The sequence below is a fragment of the Dromiciops gliroides genome, chromosome 5 (assembly GCF_019393635.1).
Source record: "Dromiciops gliroides isolate mDroGli1 chromosome 5, mDroGli1.pri, whole genome shotgun sequence".
In the NCBI taxonomy this organism is placed as follows: domain Eukaryota; kingdom Metazoa; phylum Chordata; class Mammalia; order Microbiotheria; family Microbiotheriidae; genus Dromiciops; species Dromiciops gliroides.
In genome coordinates this window covers 95,255,423-95,279,235 of record NC_057865.1, presented here as the reverse complement: position 1 = coordinate 95,279,235, position 23,813 = coordinate 95,255,423, and the positions used below count along the sequence as shown (strand labels likewise).

General features: G+C 38.1%; 2 protein-coding genes across 8 annotated transcripts in view; one reads left to right on the top strand and one right to left on the bottom strand.

The window, feature by feature from the left end:
* CUL1 (cullin 1) overlaps window positions 1–9,116 on the top strand; it is a 108,405-nt gene extending 99,289 nt beyond the window's left edge. For all 7 annotated transcript variants that reach the window (XM_043966793.1, XM_043966790.1, XM_043966792.1 and 4 more), the window contains 7 exons: window positions 111–242; window positions 1,772–1,864; window positions 4,326–4,373; window positions 4,454–4,536; window positions 6,647–6,752; window positions 7,514–7,627; window positions 8,580–9,116. In XM_043966793.1, the coding sequence (XP_043822728.1) occupies window positions 111–242; window positions 1,772–1,864; window positions 4,326–4,373; window positions 4,454–4,536; window positions 6,647–6,752; window positions 7,514–7,627; window positions 8,580–8,660 (657 nt within the window). In that variant the 3' untranslated portion in view covers window positions 8,661–9,116. The remainder of the gene's footprint in view (window positions 1–110; window positions 243–1,771; window positions 1,865–4,325; window positions 4,374–4,453; window positions 4,537–6,646; window positions 6,753–7,513; window positions 7,628–8,579) is intronic.
* Window positions 9,117–15,380: 6,264 nt separating this feature from the next.
* EZH2 (enhancer of zeste 2 polycomb repressive complex 2 subunit) overlaps window positions 15,381–23,813 on the bottom strand; it is a 107,811-nt gene continuing 99,378 nt past the window's right edge. Inside the window, exons 13-21 of the mRNA XM_043968441.1 lie at window positions 23,390–23,484; window positions 22,059–22,099; window positions 21,404–21,529; window positions 20,636–20,814; window positions 18,269–18,364; window positions 17,977–18,058; window positions 16,833–16,913; window positions 16,577–16,661; window positions 15,381–15,672 (exon numbers count right to left, since the gene is read on the bottom strand). Of these exons, the coding sequence (XP_043824376.1) occupies window positions 15,612–15,672; window positions 16,577–16,661; window positions 16,833–16,913; window positions 17,977–18,058; window positions 18,269–18,364; window positions 20,636–20,814; window positions 21,404–21,529; window positions 22,059–22,099; window positions 23,390–23,484 (846 nt within the window). The 3' untranslated portion in view covers window positions 15,381–15,611. The remainder of the gene's footprint in view (window positions 15,673–16,576; window positions 16,662–16,832; window positions 16,914–17,976; window positions 18,059–18,268; window positions 18,365–20,635; window positions 20,815–21,403; window positions 21,530–22,058; window positions 22,100–23,389; window positions 23,485–23,813) is intronic.

Here is a 23,813-nt window from a genome sequence, read left to right as displayed (position 1 = left end):
AACAAGATGCTTGTACTTCAGATTCACATTATGTCCGTGTTGAAAAATACTTTTAGTGAAATTTGACAGCAGGTACTTACATGGCTTTAAAATCCTTTCTTTTTGTACAGTTGGAACGCAGTTATCAGCGTTTTACTGCTTTTTATGCTAGTCGCCATAGTGGCAGAAAATTGACTTGGTTGTATCAGCTGTCTAAAGGGGAATTGGTAACCAACTGTTTTAAAAACAGATACACCTTGCAGGTAAGAATCGGTTTTCATTGTGGCAAATGTTTATAACTCTGAACAAAGGTTAAAATATTAAACTTGGTCATAGTGAGATTACCTATTAAGGGAACCTAAATTAAGACTGATTTACAAGTCTTCCTCTTATAGAAATTAGAAATATCACAGAAGCAGCTGATAAAAGTCATTTGTATGTTACTTTTGGTTAACAAGAATGCATAGAATGGTTTTGCACATACTTAATCTGCGTACACTCCTTATTCCATTAGAGTATTTTAGCCAGTTCTGCTCTAAGGAGAATAGCTTCTAATATGGTCTTTAGCATGGAATGAATCATTTGTAATGCCACACCATTGCACATTACTTTTTCCCAAAGAAAACATAGAAGTGTACTCTGTCCACACCAAATGCCAAGGATTCCAGTGACCGTTTCTCTTACCCTTTTTTCTTATGGTGAATCTGATTATAGCCAAGAACTGATAGGTAATTAGTCAGTCATTTGCTTTTCCCTTTCCCTTTCTTTGAATGTGGGGTCAGTTTATAGTTTTTCTCATGCTGTAAGTGATAAGAGAATGTGTGAAAGGAAAAGATCTCTTATCAATCCTTTGCTGCTGTGGTTATTTTCTGTAATAGCTCTTAGTATAAGTATGACAAGAGTACATTATTATTTTTTATAATATGAGCATTTGGCATGACAGAAGACTGAGGAGTATCAGAATTTTAACATTGGTCCTAGTCTTTAGTGAAACTTTTTTCTAGTCTGCATTAATGGGACCTAATGGTAGCCAATACCATCATATCAGTTTTTTGGAAAACAGGTTGACAAATGCAGTTTATTCATTCTTTTTTTAAAAAAACAAAGGCGGGGTGTGGTCTTGGACTGGCTCTAGAGAATTGTGAACAACTGAAGGGACAGAATCAGCATTTTTGTATCACCTATGTTTGTTCCCATGTTATAAGGGTGAATATCACTCATTAGCCACCTTCCATAACAGTCATGGCCCCCATTCATTCATTATACCTGCAAACAGCTGTGTCCTTCTTTGTGGAGTTTGCTAAAAAGATACCTTGATATCATCTTACTTTTTTAAGGCACTTTGTACTGATGTGGAAAAAAAATCAAATCCCTGAAGTGTATGCATAATTCATTACTCAGGTTGTGGCTATACCAAAAGGATATTTTCCTTGCTATATAGCAGGGCTATTTGTGTGAAAAAAGCAAATATAACAATAAAGGTGACCATGAAATACATGTCTTTATTATATACATCTGTGTTTTAGGAAAATAGATTGTTTCGGATAATATTCATGTCTTCATTCATAATTTGTAATATTCATCGAAAAGTCTGTCACTGTGATGTTTTTATAGCATTTCACATTCTCCTGTAGATCACTGTGCTGTAAAACATTTCTCTGACCTAAACTAATCATTTAGATAACTTCAGTTCTTACTCAGCATAGAAATTAGCTCTTTGAGCTTGTGTTTTACATTTTGGGCCAGTATTTACATTTCTTCTCTTTCTGTTTGTTGTGGCGACACCCCCAAGGCATCCACGTTCCAGATGGCAATCCTGCTGCAGTACAACACGGAAGACGCCTACACGGTACAGCAGTTAACAGACAGCACTCAGATAAAAATGGTATTGTCCTCATTTCCCAGTAGCTTGTTTGTTTTGTAGATAATAGGGGAAAAGGTGCGAGTTAAAGGTGCCTGTAAACCCTGCTACTGGGGGAGGCTGAGGCTGGTTTTCAAAATTCTGAGCTGCAATAGGCATAGAACTCCTTTGGGTCAGTACTAAATCTGGTACAAATACAGTGGGCCTCTTAGAGCAGAGGGTCACCAGGCTGCATAGGAAGGGACAAACCAGCCCTGGTCACAAAAGTAGAGCAGGTTAAAGCTTTCAGTCATTGAGATTGGGAGTGGGGGGAGGGGGGTCATTGTATTTCCAGCCTCAGCAAGATGGAAGAGTACAGTTCTCTCGCTAACTTCTGAGTTTTAATTAATAATGCTCCTGAAAAAGTTAGTATTCATCCCTCCCATAGTTTTTCTAAATCACATTGTCTATTTTTTTTTCTAATTTTATTTAACATTCCCTTTTGTTTTTATGCTTTATTTTACACCTGTCATTTTACCTCTGTTTAGGAAAATTGTATTAAATCTGTCCAAAGTAAAGGTTACAATCCTACAGTATTATTGCCCTGTAGAACTGAGTCACATTTTTTTAATGTGGAGCATTTGAACTGACCCCCTTCTCTTACTTAACCTAGGCAGGCATTATTCCTACTATTTCATGTACCTGTATTTTAAATTTTCTTTAATATTCATATGTGCATAAAATTTGTTTAGTATGTTAAAGCCATACATTCTTATGTTTATATAATTCATATATATATATATATATATATATTTTATTACTCACAGTTAGTCAATCAACAAGTGTTTTTTAGGCACTTTTATGCCAGACACTAAGACACCAGGTATGCAAAGAGAAAGGTAAAATCAGCCAATCTCCCCAAGGAACTTAACATGCTACTGAGACAGTGTAAATGACTAGAGGAAAAAGATGTATGCAAAGTAGATGGGACGTGATCTCTGAGGGCACCTCTGGAAGGTGGCATTTAAGCTGAGTCTTGAAGAGAAATTCAGAGGACAAGGAAGTAAAGGGATGGAAGTGTGGGGGCAGCCAGTGGAAAGACAGAAGAGATGGAGTGTCACAGATGAGGACCAGCGGGTACGCCAGCACACCTGGATCCATGAGTGGGTGGGATAGAGAAAGACTGAATGGCAAGAGGGGACTGGGCTAGACTAGGAAGAACCTAAAGTACCCGTCAGGACTGGCTCTGTGGTCTTAGAGGGAAGAGGGAGCCACTGAAGCCTGGGCGGCTTCATCAGAGATGTCAAGAGTCATGCAAGGAAGGAGAGGGTACATGAAGGAAGTCTTAGTGAGTAGCCTCAGCTTTGTCAGTGATGAAATGAACTTTTCAGCAGGTGTCATTGGCGAGGCATTCAGCTTGTCAGGACCCCCAGCAGATCTCTTAACACTATAACTTAGACACAGGTGCTACTCTCCATCTGTGGAGAGAATGTCCATATTAAAGGTCCCTAAATCACAGCTCCAGGTGTTGAAATCAGAATCCTACTGTGATTCCTTAGTGTGGTATAGCACTACTAACCTCGGGTTTGTGAAGCTTTATCTGTTTGGAGAAACTTATCACCATGATGTCGGGTGTGAGGTGATGAGGCAACTAAGGTGCACAGGGTCTGTGATCCACAGCAGTGGAATTAGGCTGTTAAAAATTTGAAACATGTGTGTGCATTTATCTCTATTTTACTGAATATTCTCATGTTAAATTGTTACTCTTTGTAGGCTATATTCCCAATTATAAGGTTCAATTTTCTACTAAAATGAATGTTAGTACTCTGTGTGCCCAAAACCTTTTTTCATTTGTTGTAATCAGTTTGTTTCCTGCCTACAGAAGGCATTTTATTGTCACTGTTTGTTTGAATCTAAACAAGGAGAGTGAAGGATTAGTGACCATGCTTGCCTATACTGGATACAAGTTCTAGCATGTCCCTACAGTGACAGTAAATGCTTTTGTTCATAAAGCTGAGGCTACTCTGTGTGTGTGTGTGTGTGTGAGAGAGAGAGAGAGAGAGAGAGAGAGAGAGAGAGAGAGAGAGAGAGAGAGAGAGAGAGAGAAGGAGAAGGAGAAGGAGAATGAATTGGGGTTAAGTGACTTACCCAGGATCGCACAGCTAGTGTCAAGTGTCTGAGGCCAGATTTGAACTGAACTCAGGTCCTCCTGACTCCAGGGCTGGTGTTCTATTCACTGCGCCACCCAGCTGCCCCTGTGGCTACTTTTCAGAATTAACGTCTTTCACCAAGTTCCATGGAACTGTTGAAGGTTGTAGCCCCAATTATTTGGTGTCCAATCTTAGGGCTAAGATCAGATTTTTGACTTGGATATTTGTATTATAATTATTTTGGTGTCTGGTCGTACAGTCTTTCAATTTTACATATCACTATTTCACATGCATCTTTGATGACTCTTTTAAAGAAAAATGCATTTGGATTAACTTCTTTTTCTTTGTAATTGTAGGATATTTTGGCACAGGTTCTACAGATTTTATTGAAGTCAAAGTTATTGGTATGTCCTCTGATTTTCTTTTCAACATTGTTGAAGGAAATAATTTTATTAAATGCATAGTAATTGTTGTTTTCTTACAGGTTTTGGAAGATGAAAATGCAAATGTTGATGAGGTGGAATTGAAGCCAGATACCTTAATAAAATTATTCCTTGGTTATAAAAAGTAAGGAAAATCTAATATAAATAGATAAAAGAATGAATGGTAATAACTTGTTTTTTCTGAAGTTTTCTAATCTACACATTAGAAATCTTGTCATTAAAAATTATGAACATTAGGCATTTTGCCCCCATAAAAAGAATGCCCCTGAGATATGATTGTTTTAGACCAGGATTTCTTAAACTTTTTCAATTCACAATCTCTTTTTGCCCAAGAAATTTCTACATGACCCTGGGTATATAGGTATACATAACCGTTACTGTTGCCAATTTTTTTTGGAACATTCAGCTATGCAGGTCACGACCCACAGCTGAAGAAACTTTGTTCTAGACTAGAGATAAGATATTTTAGAGAACTCTGCTCTTTTTCCCCCCTGGGGGTGAGAGAAGTATTTATCTCTGGAATTTTTTTTTTACTTTATCTTACACAACTGCAGGGTGACCCTACATACAATAAATTGTAGTATTCTGATTGTGCATGGAATTAGGAAAGTATTCTTACCAACTCCTCAAATACAGTGCTGTTATTGGCTATCAGTCGTGACCTTGGAAAAGTCACTTCTGTGTGTGTCTGCTTCCTCAGCTGTAACAGGAGGCAGCCTCTTCAACTCTTAAGCCAGATGGTCTTTTTAGTGATTCTTCTTTTAACGAAAACCACCCAAAAGGATGCTAATTATGTTTACTGCATATGATCAGTTTAAGAAATAAATAAGAGGGGCAGCTAGGTGGCGCAGTGGATAAAGCACCAGCCCTGGATTCAGGAGGACCTGAGTTCAAATCTGGTCTCAGACACTTGACACTTACTAGCTGTGTGACCCTGGGCAAGTCACTTAACCCCCATTCCCCCACCAAAAAAAAGAAAGAAATAAGACACTTTGTCATATCATGAAAAAGTCAATGCAATACGACAATGACTCATTGCTCTTTGCTACCCTGTGAACAAAGACAAATGTTAAAGTGTAGTATTAAACTTTGGTGGAAGGAGCAGGAGAGTTACTAGCATATATGTTGTGTTAAATGTAGAGTGTATATATAAATAGACCAGTTGATACAGTCTAGTGAATTTATAGAAAATTTAGTAAATTATATTAACCTGATGCAGAGAAATTGTTTTTAATACTTGTGCATGGTTTCCACATAGCCCATTGATATTTGATAATCCTATAACACCACGTTCTCCATGGTAACCTTATTTGAATTGGAGCATTTAAGAAGAGCCTAGGTGACCACTTGCTGGGACTATCATAGAGAGAATTTCTACGCTGAGCAAGGAATTGCAATAATGATCTAGGGCAACTAGGTGGTGCAGTGGATAGAGCACCCGCCCTGGATTCAGGAGGACCTGAGTTCAAATACGGCCTCAGACCCTTGACACTTACTAGCTGTGTGACCCCGGGCAAGTCACTTAACCCCAATTGCCTCACCAAAAAGAAAGAAAGAAAGATCTTTTAAAAATCCTTTCCAGCTCTAGGGTTTTATGATTGTCTATAATTTGGGGATTTGAATTTTGTCAGCTGTTCCCATGGTAGTCAAGTGAGTTTCCCACAGGTGGCTTATTCTGAAATTTTGAAACTAGTTGCTGCCAAGTATTTTGATTTTTTTTTTTTTCAAGAAGGTCGGATAGTGAGCTAGATCATGATGCTTACTAGTCAGTACCATTCTGATAAGATATGAAGTAATGCTTTGTTTCTGTTAAGTATAAAACACATCCTTCAGATACAGTAATAATTATTATATATTATATTGGGTTACATAACACTTTAAAGTTAACAAGAATTGTTATATGTGTTACCTCATTTCAAATCAATTCACCATTTTTATTTGATTGCTGAATGCTAGCTACCAAGCTATGATTATTCATACAAATGAAACTCAGGTTATAATCATCACTTTTCTATTGACAAATGAAAATAAGAGATACAAAAAAGTAATTTGAACTCTCCATTCTTTTGCCTAGCTTTGGTAGTTCGTCAGACAGATACTATTTCTGCTAGAGTATTCTCAAAAGCCTAAAACATCTCTATTTAAACATTGCAAAGTAAAAATAGATTGTTATCATTTGAGGTTTTGATATTTTTAAAGAGAGTGATACAATTCTGCTTAATTTTCCTCTATAGTAAGAAATTAAGGGTTAATATCAACGTGCCAATGAAGACAGAACAGAAACAAGAGCAAGAAACCACACACAAAAATATAGAGGAAGATCGGAAACTACTGATTCAGGTGACTTACCATCATGTAATTGGTGAAATCAGAGTCTTTATTTGCAGATCTTAGTCTATAAAGTTGGTAATGGGCTCATTTTATACTAAGATAGTTGTTATAATCATCCCCAGATAATAGACTTAAAGTCGAGGTACATCTGCTGTTTGAGGGTGCCCATTATATTAGGGAGCACAGGGAGGACATGGCTTTTTTACACCAAAGGTTGAAAAGCTAATCAGAATGCTGCCTTTGAAATGCATTGTCATTTTCAGAGGCATTTAGTACTTTAATCCCCTAAGTTACTTTTGGTGTTTCCTTTTAATTGTGACTGTTTCAATATGGGAAGAGAATTATTTAAGTTATTTATTTGAGTACTTTAGATATAGATAGATACACACACACATATATATGTATGTAGATATGTATATATAAAAAGAAAAGGTTTGGCATCAAGGAATCATAAGGTTTTTATTTGAATTATATGTATTTTCCTTTTTATGTATATTTGAGTCATAGTAAACTAAAAATAGTTGATCTAGATAGTAAAAACAAATACTATTCTCTTGAATTAAGGTTTGAGTTGTGATAGATGGAGATGATTTTCTAGAGCTAGATCACCCTTTCTGTGGTGCCAGTGAGTTATAAATGCTATTGTATACTTTGTAAAATGCAGATCAAACTTAGAAGCTAAAAGAATGTGTACAGTTTAGGTGAGGCTCAAGCGTTTCTTAAAATTAACTGGCATTATAAATATCCTCTTTTCCTGCTTGTTTGTATAGGCTGCTATTGTGCGGATTATGAAAATGAGAAAGGTTCTAAAACACCAGCAATTGCTTGGAGAAGTATTAACTCAGTTGTCCTCAAGATTCAAACCTCGGGTGCCAGTAATTAAGGTAAAGCAACTCTGTTATAGCAGTGTTTAACTTAAATCATTGAAGAGAAAGAGAGTAGGTGGGTTGGAGAAAAGGCAAAGTTGGCCACAATTATAATTCTAAAGCAGCTTTCATGATCACTCAGAAGAGAATTTGGTGAAAAGCTTAACAAGGGCAGTGATTCATACAGGTAGATTCCCTGTAGTTAGTAAGTTCGGTAAAAGTGGTGACTGTCAGGATAGTTTCTCATCAAAGCACCACTTGTTGCTTTTTTTATTTTTTATTTCAATAATAAGCTATTCCCAGGGGCAGCTAGGTGGTACAGTGGATAGAGCACTGGCCCTGGAGTCAGGAGGACCTGAGATCAAATTTGGCCTTAGATATTTGATACTCACTAGCTGTGTGACTCTGGGCAAGTCACTTAACCCCAATTTCCTCACCAAAAAAACCCCAAACCATCTTTTCTGAACCTTGGCCTCCCCTAGGGGTATCTTAATAGATAGTGAAAGGCCAGTTCTACCTCCTTTAAAGGTCAGCTGTACTGGTATCTCAGAAAGTAATTTGATAGTGATTTGGACCCTGAAACCCAGAAGAGACTCCTTTTGCCCAAATCCTGATTGCTCACAACCACATAAGACAGGAAGTGTCCCTTGATCAAGTAATAAAGGAACAGCTTGAAAAACTCCCAGTGATGAGAAGAGAGTAGATTCTTAGGAGGCTCATCAGAGCTGAACAATGGATTGTGTGTGGGGAAGGTATTCTCCATGTTGTAATATATGAAATCAGGCTGTGACCTGAGTAGATTGAGAATTTGGAATCATTGAGCCAGAAACTTAGTTGCCATACAGAATTAACCCAACTGTAGTGACCCTGGTTCTCTTGGCAGCAGTAGCATACTTGACTTTTATTCTTGGTATTGAATAAACACATGGATTTTTTTCTTCCTCCTTCCATTTAAAAAATAAACATACAGAAATGCATTGACATTCTCATTGAGAAAGAATACTTGGAGCGTGTTGATGGTGAAAAGGACACCTACAGTTACTTGGCTTAACCTTTTTAGCAGTTGTCTGACTGTGCGACACTCAGCAAATAGTCACGTTATGGAAAAATTGGAAACAACTGAACTTCCTCGCAGTCAGGCCGCTGCCATGCGGACCTCCCTTGTCAAACCTGAGACCAAGAACCCCATCAGCCAGGCGGCTCAGATTTCCATTGGAACTGCTCAGGATCGATACATTTCAAGGATGTAAATATGGACACCGACGCCATCTAACCTAATTTAAGAACAGAGAGGATTCAAACCTTCGCTGCTGAGGGTTGCATGCTACTGCATTTAAATCAATACATTGGCTATATGATTAACAGCTGTCTTCATAGGCAGCCTTTATAATGTTGGCAGCACTTTGAGAGCGAGTCTGAATGGACCCACGTGTAATCTGCTATGAACAACCATTTGTATAGTGTGTTTCATTTTTTTAATGTGTGAAAATAAAAACAAATTAAAAGATTTCTGTACAAGTCGCATTTGGTTTGTTGTTTTACGTTTCACTACTTTCTATATGTAAATAAAAGGTATAACGGTTATCCAAAATTTAACAATATTATTATTTTCTTTCCTTCTAGTGTCCTTCTGCTGTCTGAGAAAGCTTACATCCTGTGGACTGAAAATTTAATGTTTTGATCCAGGCCACAATAATCATTGCTTTATTAAGGTTTATTCCTAAGACATGTCCATTCCTTCTCTTCTTTCTTACCCTATCTGGTCCCACTGCTGTCATAAGTGGGTATAGAGATCAGTTTCTCCTGATGAAATTTCATTTGTTTCCAAATAAGTTTGGCCAACATGAAATTATTGTCTCTTGAATCTTTGTTATGTGACTATTGACGTAGGATTGGCTTCCATGTGCCCCCCACCCCCCATTTCCCCTTCCCAGCCCAATTTGGCTCATATTATCCTTCCCTTTTGCAAGCCCCAATTTTTTTTTTAATTAATCCCTTTGCTCTTCCACTGCTTAGCTCAGAATGTAGAATTCTCAGTTTTTTATAGGCAATTCTTGTCTCTGAGCCTGTTTCCTCATCTGTTAAAAGGAGATCATACCTGCCCCTCCTTCCCTTTGTCACAAGGTTGTTGAGAGAATCAAATGGTGATAAAGTGTTCTGTGTATGTGTAAGTTATCTTTATGTTGGCATTTAGCTACCTCTGGGTTAAAGCACTAGGACAGTCAGTATTAAAAACATTCTTCCCTTCCCCACCCCCCAACCCCTATCACCGCCCCAAAAAAAGCATTCTTCCATTCCCTTGAAGACCTTGAAAACAGTTTGGTCACCTCACTTCAACCAACCTAAACCATAGCTCAAGAGCAGGCCTGAGCCCAGAAGACATGCTGACTTTATAACTTTGTGCAAGTGATTTAAAGTGTGTACGGGGCAGAATAATTGCTGTTTGGCATTAGTAGAGGGATTTCTTCTTCCCATAGTTACCTAGACCAGTAACATCAATGATCTGTACTTAAAACAAAATGTTGGGTTTGGGGTGTTTTTTGCATTTTTACATTGAATCTGTGTAAGGTTAAAAACTAAAAAGTTTCCATTTCAAGCAAGGGTCCAATGCATAAGGGGAAAAGTACCCATGCCCACTAATCTGAGATGGATTGCCTTCAAGTTGCCTGCCCTCACCATTTTATTTCAATCTTATACAGAAAGAAATGCTTTCCCACCATAATGTAGATTATTGAAAGGTAACTGCCCTTTTATGGTTTTCAAATATTAGTGTTTTCTCAAATATTTAATCATACAAGATTAATGAGCCTTATAATTGATTTAGGCATTTTGCTGACAGATTGTGAATTCCCACAGATGAACAAGAAATTCTATTAATGCAGGCGTCAGCAATGTGCTTGGCTAAGTACATAAGTACTTAAGACAAGTAGCTGCAGCAATCCAAATACAACACTCCTACTTTGTATACTTCTTTGCAGTGGGAATATTTTCCATTGAAATTTGTTATTAAGTAATTTATAAAAGAAGACTCCTTAAACTAGGATTCAGAAGTTCAAGCCCAACCTTTTGATGTTGTTTTATGCAACCAATTTATTAACATGTCCAATCCTCATCTTTCTCAGCTATAAATTGGAGATTTTTGTGTTGCCAACTTCACAGGGTTGTGAGGATTACATGATGAATATGAAGCTACATGGCTTTAAAAGACTAAAGATATGGGGGCAGCTAGGTGGCACACTGGCCGTGGATTCAGGAGGACCTGAGTTCAAATCCAGCCTTGGACACTTGACACTAGCGGCGTGACCCTGGGCAAGTCACTTAACCCTCATTGTCCCGCCCCCCCCCCCAAAAGACTAAAGATACAAACTACTGTTAATTTTATCCTTTAAGAAAAATCCTAGACAATAGATGAAAGAATAGCTAGGAGTTGGCCTAGTTCCCACCATACTTGAGTCCTCTGTCCTAAGCAGTCTTCTCATTCTTGTCAGTCAGAAGAGATAGATCATGAATGTTTTTCTCTGATCATACTTGAAAGAGAATCACTATACAAAGGACAGCTAAGTAATAATATCAATAATAATAATAATCCATCTTATCACTACCCTGGAAAGTGATTTTTTTGCTAGGGATATACAAGGATGAGCAGGTAAGCCTGTGGCAAGGCAAAGGAGAGCCAGCACCTGAGTCATTCAAACCTCCCACAGGCAAGAAATTATATTTCTTGAGTCAATGCCGGATGGGGCCATTTTTGTTTCAGTTCTTCCCTTTCCACTGTAAGATGTACAAAGTGGTACCTAAAAGGATGGTTTAACTCCTAGCGCCATCGGAAGAGGCTGTGGGATCTAAGAGCTCTTTCATCAACAGCTATCAGCTGCATTAGTGACAAGCGTTTTAAGAAAGTTGTAAGTGATACTGAAATCCCTTTAGTCCCATACTGACCCTCATTTGTCACTTTTACAAACTACCAGGGCAGAGCTCCAGAGGATTGGAATATGCACTGGATTACAGTAACCTCATAGTGGACCTGATACCTGGTCCCTCTCCCTCTTGGCTTCCTATGCATCTCTTATTTACGATTTCTCAACATTCTTTTGTCAATTTCCTCAAATAAAAGTCATTTCTTTGAAAACTGAAGCACTTAGCTAATAGTGGGAATCAGAACTGTTTTGTATTTGTTTCTTAAAGTAAATAAGCAGTTGTGGACTGCTGAGTATTGGAGGGTGGGAGAAGAAAGCTTATCTTGCACCTCCGTATACCACAGGTATTTAATACAGGGGGAAAAAAAGTTTCCTCAGATAAATGTCAGGACTTCAAACTTAATTTAGCCATTTTCTTTTTATGTGTTTACTTAAAGCAAGTTCCAAGTATACCAAAACAAGTTTATTCACAAGAGAAAACCAAGTCTGTTCAGAACCAGATAGAGGCCTGAACTGTGACAGGTGAGCTCAATGATTTCCTTGCTATCACAATTACATTTTTAATAGGTTTATTGGATAATATCTAAACATATTTATTTCTCTTCAGTGGGGAGGAAGCAAAAGAGGACCAAGCAGCATCCAGATGAAAAGCCCATAAGCCTCTTGAGTCCTCCTTGCCACAAACCTTGTTGTGGACTGAATCTATCCCTAATGAGGAAAAGATAAGCCTGTGAGGAAGAAGTTTGGATTAAAAAACTACAAAGGTAAAATAATTTGGAAATTGACCCTAAATATTATGGGGGGAGGAGCAGATGGCAGAGGATGGGAAGGAAACAGGAGACAATGTTCTCCCATGCTGGTGAAGCTGGCAGGCCCAGTGCCTTCTGTACAATGTCACCAAATTGGCCGAGAACCGAAGAGGATCCCATTTATCTGAAAGCGAAAATAGGCTGCCTGTTGATACATGACTTTTTTCCTTACTTTTGCTTCATAAACACATTGAATGCTTTTTAAAGGAAAAAGAAAAACTATTTGGAGTTCTCTGTGTGGCCTTGGGCATGTCTCTTCACCTCCTCCACGCCTCAGTTTATGTGCATAAAGGGAAAGGGGGACTACATGAACTCTTAAGTTATGTCTTATTCTGAATCTTCCATGAGTCTAGGGATGTTCTGGTAATATTTACATTTTGAAAAGCAGCTTAAACAAGCCCCAGGTATTGGTCTGTCTGTCTCATCTACTTGAATTCTAGTTAATGGGATAAACATTCATGCCCATTTTTTTTGTTTCTCTGCATGAAAGTTTCATATATGCTGATCACTAAAACCTATTTCTGGCTTATATAGGATAGATTAAATTTATCTTTATAAATTGAGCTGTTTAATTATAGCGGTTTTCCATGTAAAATTCTTATTTTGGTGGTCAGGTTGTTTACTGCAGTCCGAATTGTATAAATTCTTTTGTGTGGAGGCAATATTGAATATCCTTGATAGGAACTCTGCAAAACCTTTTTGTCAAGATTTGGTCACAACAGGATGTGTTACTATCTGTAATTTTTAAAAGGCAGGCAAGCCTTGGCTAGTCTCTGTGAAATGGTTTGTAAAAATTGTTAGGAGGAGTTTGGTTTGTTCATGGAAGTTATTTCTATGACAATTGTATTTGGTTTGACCAGATTTATACATGACATTCACACTGAAGTGATCTGCTAAATGGATCTTCAAACCATTGAGATTGGTGAGGATTTGGCATTCTTATATATCAAATGACAATTTAATCTTACTGAGCCTGTTTGTTGCTATCAAGTTTTAATAATTAAGGTCCTCTCTTCCCAGATAGAGAAGTATTTACCAAAAACTTTCAGACTCAGTTATTTAGTAGCCCCAACAGTGCTGATGCTATAAAAACTTGAGATGCAAAATATTAGGCCTGGGGCAGCTAGTGGATAGAGCCCCGGCCCTGGAGTCAGGAGGACCTGAGTTCAAATCCGGCCTCAGACACAACACTTACTAGCTGTGTGACCCTGGGCAAGTCACTTAACCCCAATTGCCTCACCCCCCCCCCCAAAAAAAAAATTAAGCCTGAAAATTTAAAACAAGCCATAGGGATAAACAAACACAAGATTATCAGCAGGATGCTGCCTTCTGACCCTTCTTCCAGCATTTGATAAAGTTGGTTCCAAAACCTTATTTCAGATTACTTTTAAGACATGGAAAAAAAGACAAGGCTCTTATCATTTCCTTTTTTCACAAGTCAATTTTGAATGAGATTTTTAAAGGTGAACTAAAGCTGATTTTCTCTGGTCTAACTGCAGGGTATTTTAGACCACAGTGCATGCATGTGCAATCACTAGATGGGAAGAAAAAAAATTATCTAACTTGCCATATGTTCAGAATACACCAGGTGGTGCTCAAAATTGTTTCCTAAATTATGAGGTTTACCTAGTTGTATTCTCTTATCAAGGGAGGCTTTGATCCCTGCTCAAGTGGAACTACTTTTTCATTTGTTTCAGGGGGGATGAGCTGACTATTTGGAACAGATCTCAATATATTGAATATATTGAGATGTCAAACAATATTCAAATAGAAAATTGACCCAGTCTGAATCCTAGGAGAATCCTAGGAGGGCTTGGGCACTGTGCCAAATACAGAGTCCCTAATTGGAGACACAAGCAAATATGTACAGACAAGCTATATACAAGATAAATAGGAATTAATCAACATAGAATGAAGGGGCTTAGGAAAGACTTCCTATACAAGATGGGATTTTTAATTCATTTTAATTAATTGGGGCTTAAAAGAAGCCAAGGAAGGCTTCTTTTCAGTAGAGGTGATGAGAGAGCATTCCAGGAACAAGGAGGGACATCCAGAGCAGTGGCCAGTGCTGAGAGATGGAGGGTCATTGTATCCAAGAGTGGGGAGGGGTAGATCACAAATGATTTTGTTGTATTTGATCCTGGAGGTAATTGAAGGGAAGGGATGAACAATGACATGGTCAGACCTGCATTTGGGAATATGGCTTTAGTACCCGTGTAGATGGACTAGCTATTACGGGAATCCAAGTGTGAGGGCAGGGTTAGAAGAGAGAAGGGGGTGCATGAGTCCTTGGCAGGAGAGTGGCTGGGGAGGTGATAGGTTGAATGACTCCTAGGTTGTGAGCCTGCCCTCCACCGTGATAGGAAAGATGGGAGGAGGCAGTGGCAGGGTTGAAGAGGAAAGATGGTGAATTGTTTTGTTTCAACAGAAAAGTTAGGAGTGAGAATCATCAGCATAAAGATGGTAATTAAATCCATGAGATCACCAAGTGAAGTAGTATAAGGGAGAAGAGAAGAGGGTCCAGGACAGAACCCTGAGGGACACCTATAGTGAGAATTGAGACGTTATCAAGAGACCACCTTGTCTTGCCCAATCGGTCCTTTGTCAGTTGTCCAAGCAATGAGTATTTGCTGAGAATGTGTGGTACTTTAATCACCCAAAGAGTGATTAAAGAGGTGACTCACATACTTGAAACAAGGGAAGACCAGGTGTCCACTGCCAAAATCAGGTAGAACATTCTATTTAATTATCTTTGTTTCATCGGCAAACCCATACGGGTTTTCCAAAGAAACAAAGGAAATAATTTTTACCACAACTTCATCATCTACCCAGAAAGGCATTTGTGACTATCATGTGACGTGAGCTGCCATCAATGACCAAAAGTGGACACATTCTAGGATTCAAAGAGAGATAATAGTAAAATAAAGAGAGAGACTAAAAGAATTTTCTTTAACCAGAAACTTGTTCTTTTACTGCAGTTGACTGGATAAAACTATACAAATAACTCAGCAACAAAAAGAAGTTCAAGTATCCTTTATTCAAGGTTGAAAAATGTACCACACTGCATTATTGCAAAAGTTCACTGGTACAAAAACACTTTGCAGCTGGTGAGAAGGCAATAAAAAGTTGATTTTAAAACTCATTACTATAAATTACTCTTACAGTACTTTGCAAATTCAGAATTTCAAATTGCATTTTATTTTTCTAAAATTGCCCACAGTACTAGAAATTCCTGAAAATAAGGCAGCTGTTTTAAAGAGGAGGTAGCTGATGATATCAAGGGATTTCCATTTCCCGTTCAATGCCCACATACTTCAGGGCATCAGCCTGGCTATATCTGAAAAGAAAATTAGAAAGTAATTATCTCTTGCCCCATATGGTAAAACCACCTTGTAAGTTTAATTCACTAGATAGATAGGATAACTGTGTGAAAACACAACAGAGCCACATCTGCATATTAGTAGGAGGCAAGAACTACAATAGTTGCACCTACAGTATTTTAGGAATTGAGGTGGAAAAGATTTTGGGGATGGAGACTCAACCAGACAAACTCAGCTGAGCTATGCTTGCCTTTACAAAAGCTGTTTTCTAACAAATTCCACAAATAGGTAATATTGTCCTTTCTTCAGTGTACTCTTCTATTACCTTAAGATCATGACCAGTCTTTAAGACCTTCTGGATTAGGATGGTGAAATCCTTGGCAGGTACCCAAAACTCATCAACTCACAGCAAGGAAACACTAAGATCTTGCTTACTGAATCATCCTTTTAATCTCATCACATACATTTGTATTTCTTTCCTATTTCCCCCAATTTCTAGGATCAAATAAGCTTCTCAAACTACATAAAGGTATAAAGTCCCCCTTATCCCAGGAGTTTTATGTGAATTAGTAAGTAAATCAGTCTTCAAAATGATTTCACCTCAACATTCAAAAATCTGAATCTGTAAGTTATTATTCACTTGCTTTAAAATAGCCTATTTAAAAGATAATTCTAATACTTAAAGTATACTTTTTAAAAACAGAATTTACTCTCCCCATCCAGATCCACCTATTGATAGACACAGCTCTATGTGTCTCTGCTGGGACTTCAAAAATGCAATTATTGTCTTATAATTATAATTTCTTCCAAGCACCCCCAAGTCAGAACAAGATGAAATGAAACAAAGTTTTGTGTACTATTTGCTCAGGGTCTCATTAAGAAAAACCCAATGCTCATACTAGAAATATGCATTTTACCAACCTGTAGTCAAAAAACAGCTCTTCACCAGTCTGGATGGCTCTCTTAGCAAAAATACCTATCCTGTGATCACCGTTAACCATCATAACTGGAAAAAGACACACAGACCCATGTCAGCAAGCAATTAGTATGGGAATAGCACAGCCACAGAATGGTTAATATGACTCTTATATACACATTAAACATTTGATGAACAACTGGGCATATAAAGAAGTCTCTGGCCAAACTGACTTTAGCATCTGACTTGGTTGGTACCTACCTTTTGCATAGCAGTTGGGATTTACTGAATGATTTGCAAAACGAATTTTGTTACCCTTGCGGGTTGCATCCACCACAAAATCTGGAAAAGATAAGTTTAAAACATGTTTTCTTCAACAAATAATTTTAAATGCACAAGGTGGTAATGTTGAGAAACTTCCCGCCCTTTCATTTCTGAAGTATGAACAAATTCTTCCTCCTTTCAGGATTAATACCAAAATTTTTTACATCAAAATGTGCTTAGAATACCTGGATTTCTTTTTCTGAATTCAGAGGGGCAGCACAGTGTGACAGAGCCCTTGGCTTGGAATCAGGAAGACCTGAGTTCAAACCAGCACTCAGACACTTAACTTCTTTTTGCCTCAGTTTCCTCAACTGTAAAATGAATATAATAATAGCAACTACCTTTCAGGGTGATAATTTAAGTACTTAATAAATACTTATTCCTTTCAAAAATCTAGCCTCAGATACTTAATAGCTGAGTTACCCTGGGTAAGTCACTTAACCCCAATTGCCTCACTGCCTCACACCCTCCCCCCCAAAATAAAATGAAGCACTAATTGTAAAAGGTTGAGGCAAGTTTGTACCTATAGAGCATAGGCATCTGTTAGCCACCCTGCCTCCAAAGACTTTTCTTCCCACTGCTAATATGTACCTCACTCTCACCCCACCATTTTTGCATTATTCAAATAATAAAGATCCCTTCTGAGAATCTGTAAACTTTGAACAAAACCTCTAACAAATTTAGCAGTGCCTTCATTTTTCTCCCCTAAAAAATTAATCCTGACAAGCAATTCCTGCTCTCTCCCACCGCCCCCACTGCCCTGGTGCCCCCCCCCCCCAATTTCAGGCCTGTATCTTATCAGGAAAAGAAAGGTGTTTTTCCAATCCTAATACTACCCATGACCTTCTTTATTCTCTGTTTTCCTGTGTGAGAACATTCCCAAGGACTTCACAATATAACTTAAGTACTTTCTTGTCCCCAGATTTCCCTCCCTCCCAAAAACCCTTGACTATATTTGTATCATCAAAAGGTAGAATCATAGATCAGCAGGATCTATGGCTGGTACCTAATCAAGCTTAAAGAATATTGACAATCCAACAGAGGGATTACACATCTACATTATTATAGCAACTAAACATACCATTATTCAAGTTGAAGAGAAAGCTGCACATGTACTTATCATAAACTTTTCCTCTTCTGTCTGCCTCATCCTGAGAAATAATCTAAAAGGAAAGACAGAGAAGATCACGTGAGTCCTTTTCAGCAGAGTGGGAGCAGCTGTCTTTCCCTGGCCCTGTGAATTTGTGACAGTGATGCTTTTTTTGGTTTGAGATGGTACTGAAACACTCCACAAGCATCTAAAAAGTAACTTAATACTTAATTCCTAAATAAAAGCATTATGAAACTAATCCATGCACGTGAACTTCCCTTACCTCACCACAGTATTCAGAGATGAATTCATTCTTTTGCACAGGATCTTTGATGAAAATTCCCCAACCTGCCACATCAGATGGTGCCAGCAGTAAATGCTAAAGAAGAAACCAGAGCCTTATGATCAAAATTACAAGGAAAGTTCAGCTGCCTTGAGCAGCGTGTGATAGTTATTACCCTCCAGATAGGAGAAATGAGCACTCCGAATGTCCAAGCTCGGTTAGCTACCATCAACATGCCCAGTCACATAATTAAGAAATGACAAGGTCTGGTGTGAACCTGGGACAGGTCCTGTGATGCTCAGATAGGCGAGGGCTGTAAGACACAACTTTCACATCGCCACCTTTTTATGCCTAATGAATGGGTGTGATCACATCACCTGAGAATGGCCTACATCTGCTACCTCTACTTCCTCAAATGTTAAGGACAGAAAGCCTTAATACAAAGGCATTTTTTCAAAATGATATCCTAAGTAAGGAATAACACCAAAGATCACATTATGGAAACAACGACACAACTATACTATTGAAATTGCCCAGTCTGTGGTCACCAGTGATTTTTCCCTTCTGCCTAAATCTAATCATCTGCCTCAAACGCTCCAAGCTGCTGTTACATATTCTTCTGCCCTAAATCAGAAATATTTCATTTTCATTTGGTCCAGGTTACCTCCTCCACCCCCCACCCACTGGTGAAGCCAATGTGCGCTTCAAAACTGTTTTTAAAGTTCACTGACAGGTTAAGAGGGCCTAGCCTAAATTCCTATCGCTGTGTTTTCTGAAAGTTGTCATTATAATTCTCCTGGTTCTCTAGATTTGTAAACTTTTCCCAATTTTACCAATATTGAGCCAGTTAGTTTTGTCCTATGCAGTCATTTCTCCATCTCTGTCAACAGCATACTGATCTCCAAGAACAAAACTACTGTCCTAATGATCAAATCAATCCAATTATCTTTCTACTCAAGACATTGCATAGGGTGGGTCTGGTTATCAATTTCAAAGGATCCCCTACATCCACTTCATATTCCTTTGAGCTTTTGTCCTAGAATTTCCTCCCTGCTGTCTAATAATGCCTTTATTATTATTTGAATACTTATAGGTCTCCTTGCCAAGTGCTTTTTTACTCCAACTATGCTAAACACCAATAAATCTGCCTAAACTATCTTGACACAAGAAATACCAACCCCCTAAAAAAGCAAACTCAGATTTTAGAAAGTAAGTATAAGGAGCCCAGTCTGCTAATAGCTCCTTGTGTTTCTGTGCCTTTGCTGATGAATTTCCCAAGCTTACCCCAAAGAAAGAATGAAGCCACAAACCTGGAATGCCCTGCTGCCAAATGAAATGTTACATTTCTTCAAGGTCCACTTCAACAGCAGCCTCTTCCATGAAACCCTCCTAAGGGACATCACACTCATTGTCTACTCAGCTGTCCTGCCTCTCTAACCAGTGTCACATAAAGACTAGGTACACAGCATTGAAAACAAAAACTTTAGTCAGTGTCCTTATTAGCTATCCGCCTTAGACCTCTGATTTTCCAGCAATTAGCACACCTAACAGGTGCTAGCTGATTGTCAGTAAACTGGTAGTCCCATATTATTTTGCCTTCCCCTGTTCTGAAAGCTGAGCTTATCTTAGGAAGAGAAAGGTACAAGGAAGAGTGTGCAAGTAAACAATTGCCACTAAATCCATGAGCAAAAGAAGAGACTTTAGAAGTCGAATGTGTAAAACTAAGAAATTTGGCATGTTCTAAAAGCCCTAAAGCACCTTAAAAGCAGCCAGGATGAGTGTGTGGTATAATAAACCAAATGACCAAATCTGTTATAAACCTTAAAATCAGCACAAAGTCTTCAGACCCCACCCCCCCCAAATCATCTAAACCTGCAATGAGTAGTAGGGGTCTTTTCGCTAACTTTTTTAGCAATTTCAACATAATGATGGAGCCGTTATTATTATTATTATTATTATTATTATTATTATTATTATTATTATTATGGATTGCCATCTTCACTATAAATACAACTAGAAAGTTTCTATGCTAAGAAAGCTAAATTCTTCTTTCTACAAACTGAAGTACATCAAGAGCTACCTACATATGGTTCCCAAAAACAAAGAGACCTTAGGGGAAAGTTCAAACACCAAACTACTAAAGTTGTAAAAGTACACACATACACACTCTTTGGAATATGGTCCTTTTTACACACAGAAGTAACTTTCTATTGAACCACATCATAATCAAATGTTCAAAAGATGAAAATAAAAATTGAAAGAAAGAGCCAGTAAAAAATACAGAGAAAAGCTTGTGGCTTTTCCTTAACAAATGACTTGTTACTGGGACTCCACTCAAATGATTAAGCATCTTATTTGCCCACCTACCTTTTTGGATCCTCTCTGAATGCTGCAGTTCTTGCAGGACACGTTTTTACTATCCCAGTGATCAGCGGCCCCACAAGTGAGACAGAGGTCTGGATCGCACTCTCGGACAGCCAGATAGCATGGGCACTGCTTAGTGTTGCACTGTGCTTTACAGCGGCACCCAGGGAATCGGTTTTGGCCTTCAGAGAGGGTGGGAAAAGGAGTTTATATGTGATATGTTAGTACAGAACAGGAATTAGTTGTCTATTAAATGTTCTTTATTAAGAACTACTTATATACAACATGGCTCCACAAAATGTTTATATTAATTTCTTGCCCTAAAAGAATACATTTTAAAATTCTAAAGACAAATAAAAAGTTATTCCTTAACAATCACATTTGAATCTTCATTTATCTTACGGGGTTGGGTTTTGTTTTTTGTTGTTTTTTTTTTGTCTGGGTGCCCCTAACACTATACCAGCTTTATTATAATCTGTTTTAAGTGATCAAAGGAGAGGAGGGAAAAAAAAGAAAGGCCCCTTCTTTCAAGACAGGTTTGCCCAGCATGCAAAATGGCTTTAGAAGCTCAATGTTCCTTAAGTGAGATTTTCCTGAAGATGACCTCATGAGTAAAGAAAAAAGTATAAAAATACATACTTTTATTAAAAGTTAGCAGCACTCAATAAATATTTGTTGCATGAATGCTTCAAATTCTCTTACTAAAAAATGTAATTGGTGCTCATCCTACTACAATGGGCATGACAGTGCACAAAGATAACAAATACTTACATTCTGAGCTACACTGACAAAACTTCTCACAAAAGTTTTGAGCAATCACGCATGGGCAAGAACTGTCACAAGGCTGACGTGGATGATCACAGGGTTGATAGTTGTAAACATGGTTAGAGGAGCCATCTGAATAAAGATATTAGTATGAAAAGCAATTGAGCCAGGGAACTGCAAAACTCTGATGTATAATTATCAAGTGGAAATCTTCCCTCTATCCTCTGCAGCTTAGCTGGATTTTCTTTAATGTATTTACAATGTTACACGTATTCCTGTTTACAAAGTGATGGCAAAAATTAGGAAATGTTAATATTTCCCGACCCCCATGAACTCAGAAGCATTAATTGTCCACCACATCTCAGCCATTTTTCCAAAGCAATTTCCCTTTAACACAAACAAATGCCTCTCTCCATCCCATTGGTTTAGATTGTGGGAAATACAATAGGGTAGTAGCTAAAGGACTGTGACTCTAGCTCCCTCCATTTTTGTTTCCTTTCATAAATAGCAACATCATAAACCCTGATAGTGTGACTACTCAGTTACTACATGTCAGTTCGTTGTGGTACAACAGACTCCCCATGGTGAGGCCCTAAAAACAATTAAAAACCAAAGTAGAAATGCTTAAAGTAAGGATAAAGTTAAATGGAAAGATGCTAACCCTTTTTCAGTTGTATCTTTCTGCAATGTGCAGCCCACAACCTGCAAAAACACAAACAAAAAAAAACAACACAAACACGAGAAAGTTGACAGGAGACTCCTCCTTTTCTGGAGCTGGGGAGTTACAGTTATAACTACAAACCCAACACAAAATTATTTAAATGTAAATGTCTTTGTGGCCAGACTAGCAATACTTTTGTATTTTGTATTTTGTGTTCAGAGAAGAGTCACCTATGTCCTAGGACCCTAAGTATTATCTGACCAAAAAAACCTCTTAAGACAAGCTGACCACTGAGAACAATGAGGGGGGAAAAACAACAGATACTTCTGCACTCATTCTATAACATCCTACAACAGTCCTAGATTTCCCAGCTTTTTTATATTGGGTTTTTTTCCAGTGTTGGGCTGGTCATCTAGCTCAATCATCTCTTCTCACTAACTAGACCATGCTCTTCTATGTTGTAAGTTCTCCCATCTCCCATCACTATTACTCATCAGACTGAGCTACATGGTGAGGACCTTCTCCAAAAATGTGTAGATTTCTGTTTCGGGCTAGATTCCTGCTGGCCAAAGCTTATGAATCCAAATTCTTGACTACTGAATTATGTTGACCCTATGTTTTGAAGGGGAATCAAAACAAACCAGTATAAACACAGCAAGGTTGACTGCTTACCATCTGGTTAGGCTTTTTCTTTTTTTTGGGGGGGGGGGGAGGGGGGAAGAGCCCTGTGTAGATAGCACCCTAGGCTGTCATTTTTCATAATATTCTGGTTAGCCATATGAAATCATGCTCGAAAAATTTCAATTTATTTTTCACTACTACCATATCCCACATGGTCTGTTCTCAGAAGTTAGCATGAACCACTCAGTTTTAAAGGAAATTAGCCAAATAAAGCAAAAGAAATCAGTAGTAATTACCATGGAGGGAATTCAGAATCCTCAAATTGTGCTTACCCTCATTAAGGAACACTAGAATGACTGAGACTAATACGTTATGAAATGTCTTAGTGTGTATACTAAAATCATTAACTGCCTTTAAACATAAATAACAGTACTAGTACTAAGTGAGGAAGCTGAACTTAAAAGAAGTGTGGTAATAACTTACTCTCTTTTCAGTCTACTAATGTGAGTCCTCTTTGTGTTATAAAAAGTTCAATGAGAAAAGTTACTTATCTATCACGCTTCTCTGGCCTAAGTCTAATGACAGTGTACGATATATCTGGTGATTTTATAGAAATAGTACAGTGCCATCTACTAAGTGGCAGCAAAAAGCACTGCCATGAGCAGCCACCTCTCTCCCACAGTTTTCAAACTACTTTGCAACACACTTACCGGTGTTTCCTTTTTTTCTTCCTTGGAGGCGTATCCACATCCTCAGCAGGAACTGGAGCTATAATACTAGATTCCTTTACTCTAAACTCATAGACCTGGCAAGAGATTAAATGGCCATGAGGCAAGTCTGTCTTTGGCAGTTTGTTCCTAGGGTGCTTATGGTGTGAGCACAGCTACATCAGGGCTCTAAAATTTTATGCATTTAATTCCTCCACACACACCTATCATTTTCCTGCCTCCTGGCCTTAAAATATGCCCCAAAAAATTCTAGAATTTTTTTGGATAACATCTAAAAGTAACCATTTTTCAGGACTCCAAAATAAGATTTGAGAATCATCAAGGTAAAACAGTAAATATTCTTTTAGATGAAGGCAATGACCTGTTTGGGGAAATGGTACATTTAGCCCCTTAGGTATTCTGACAT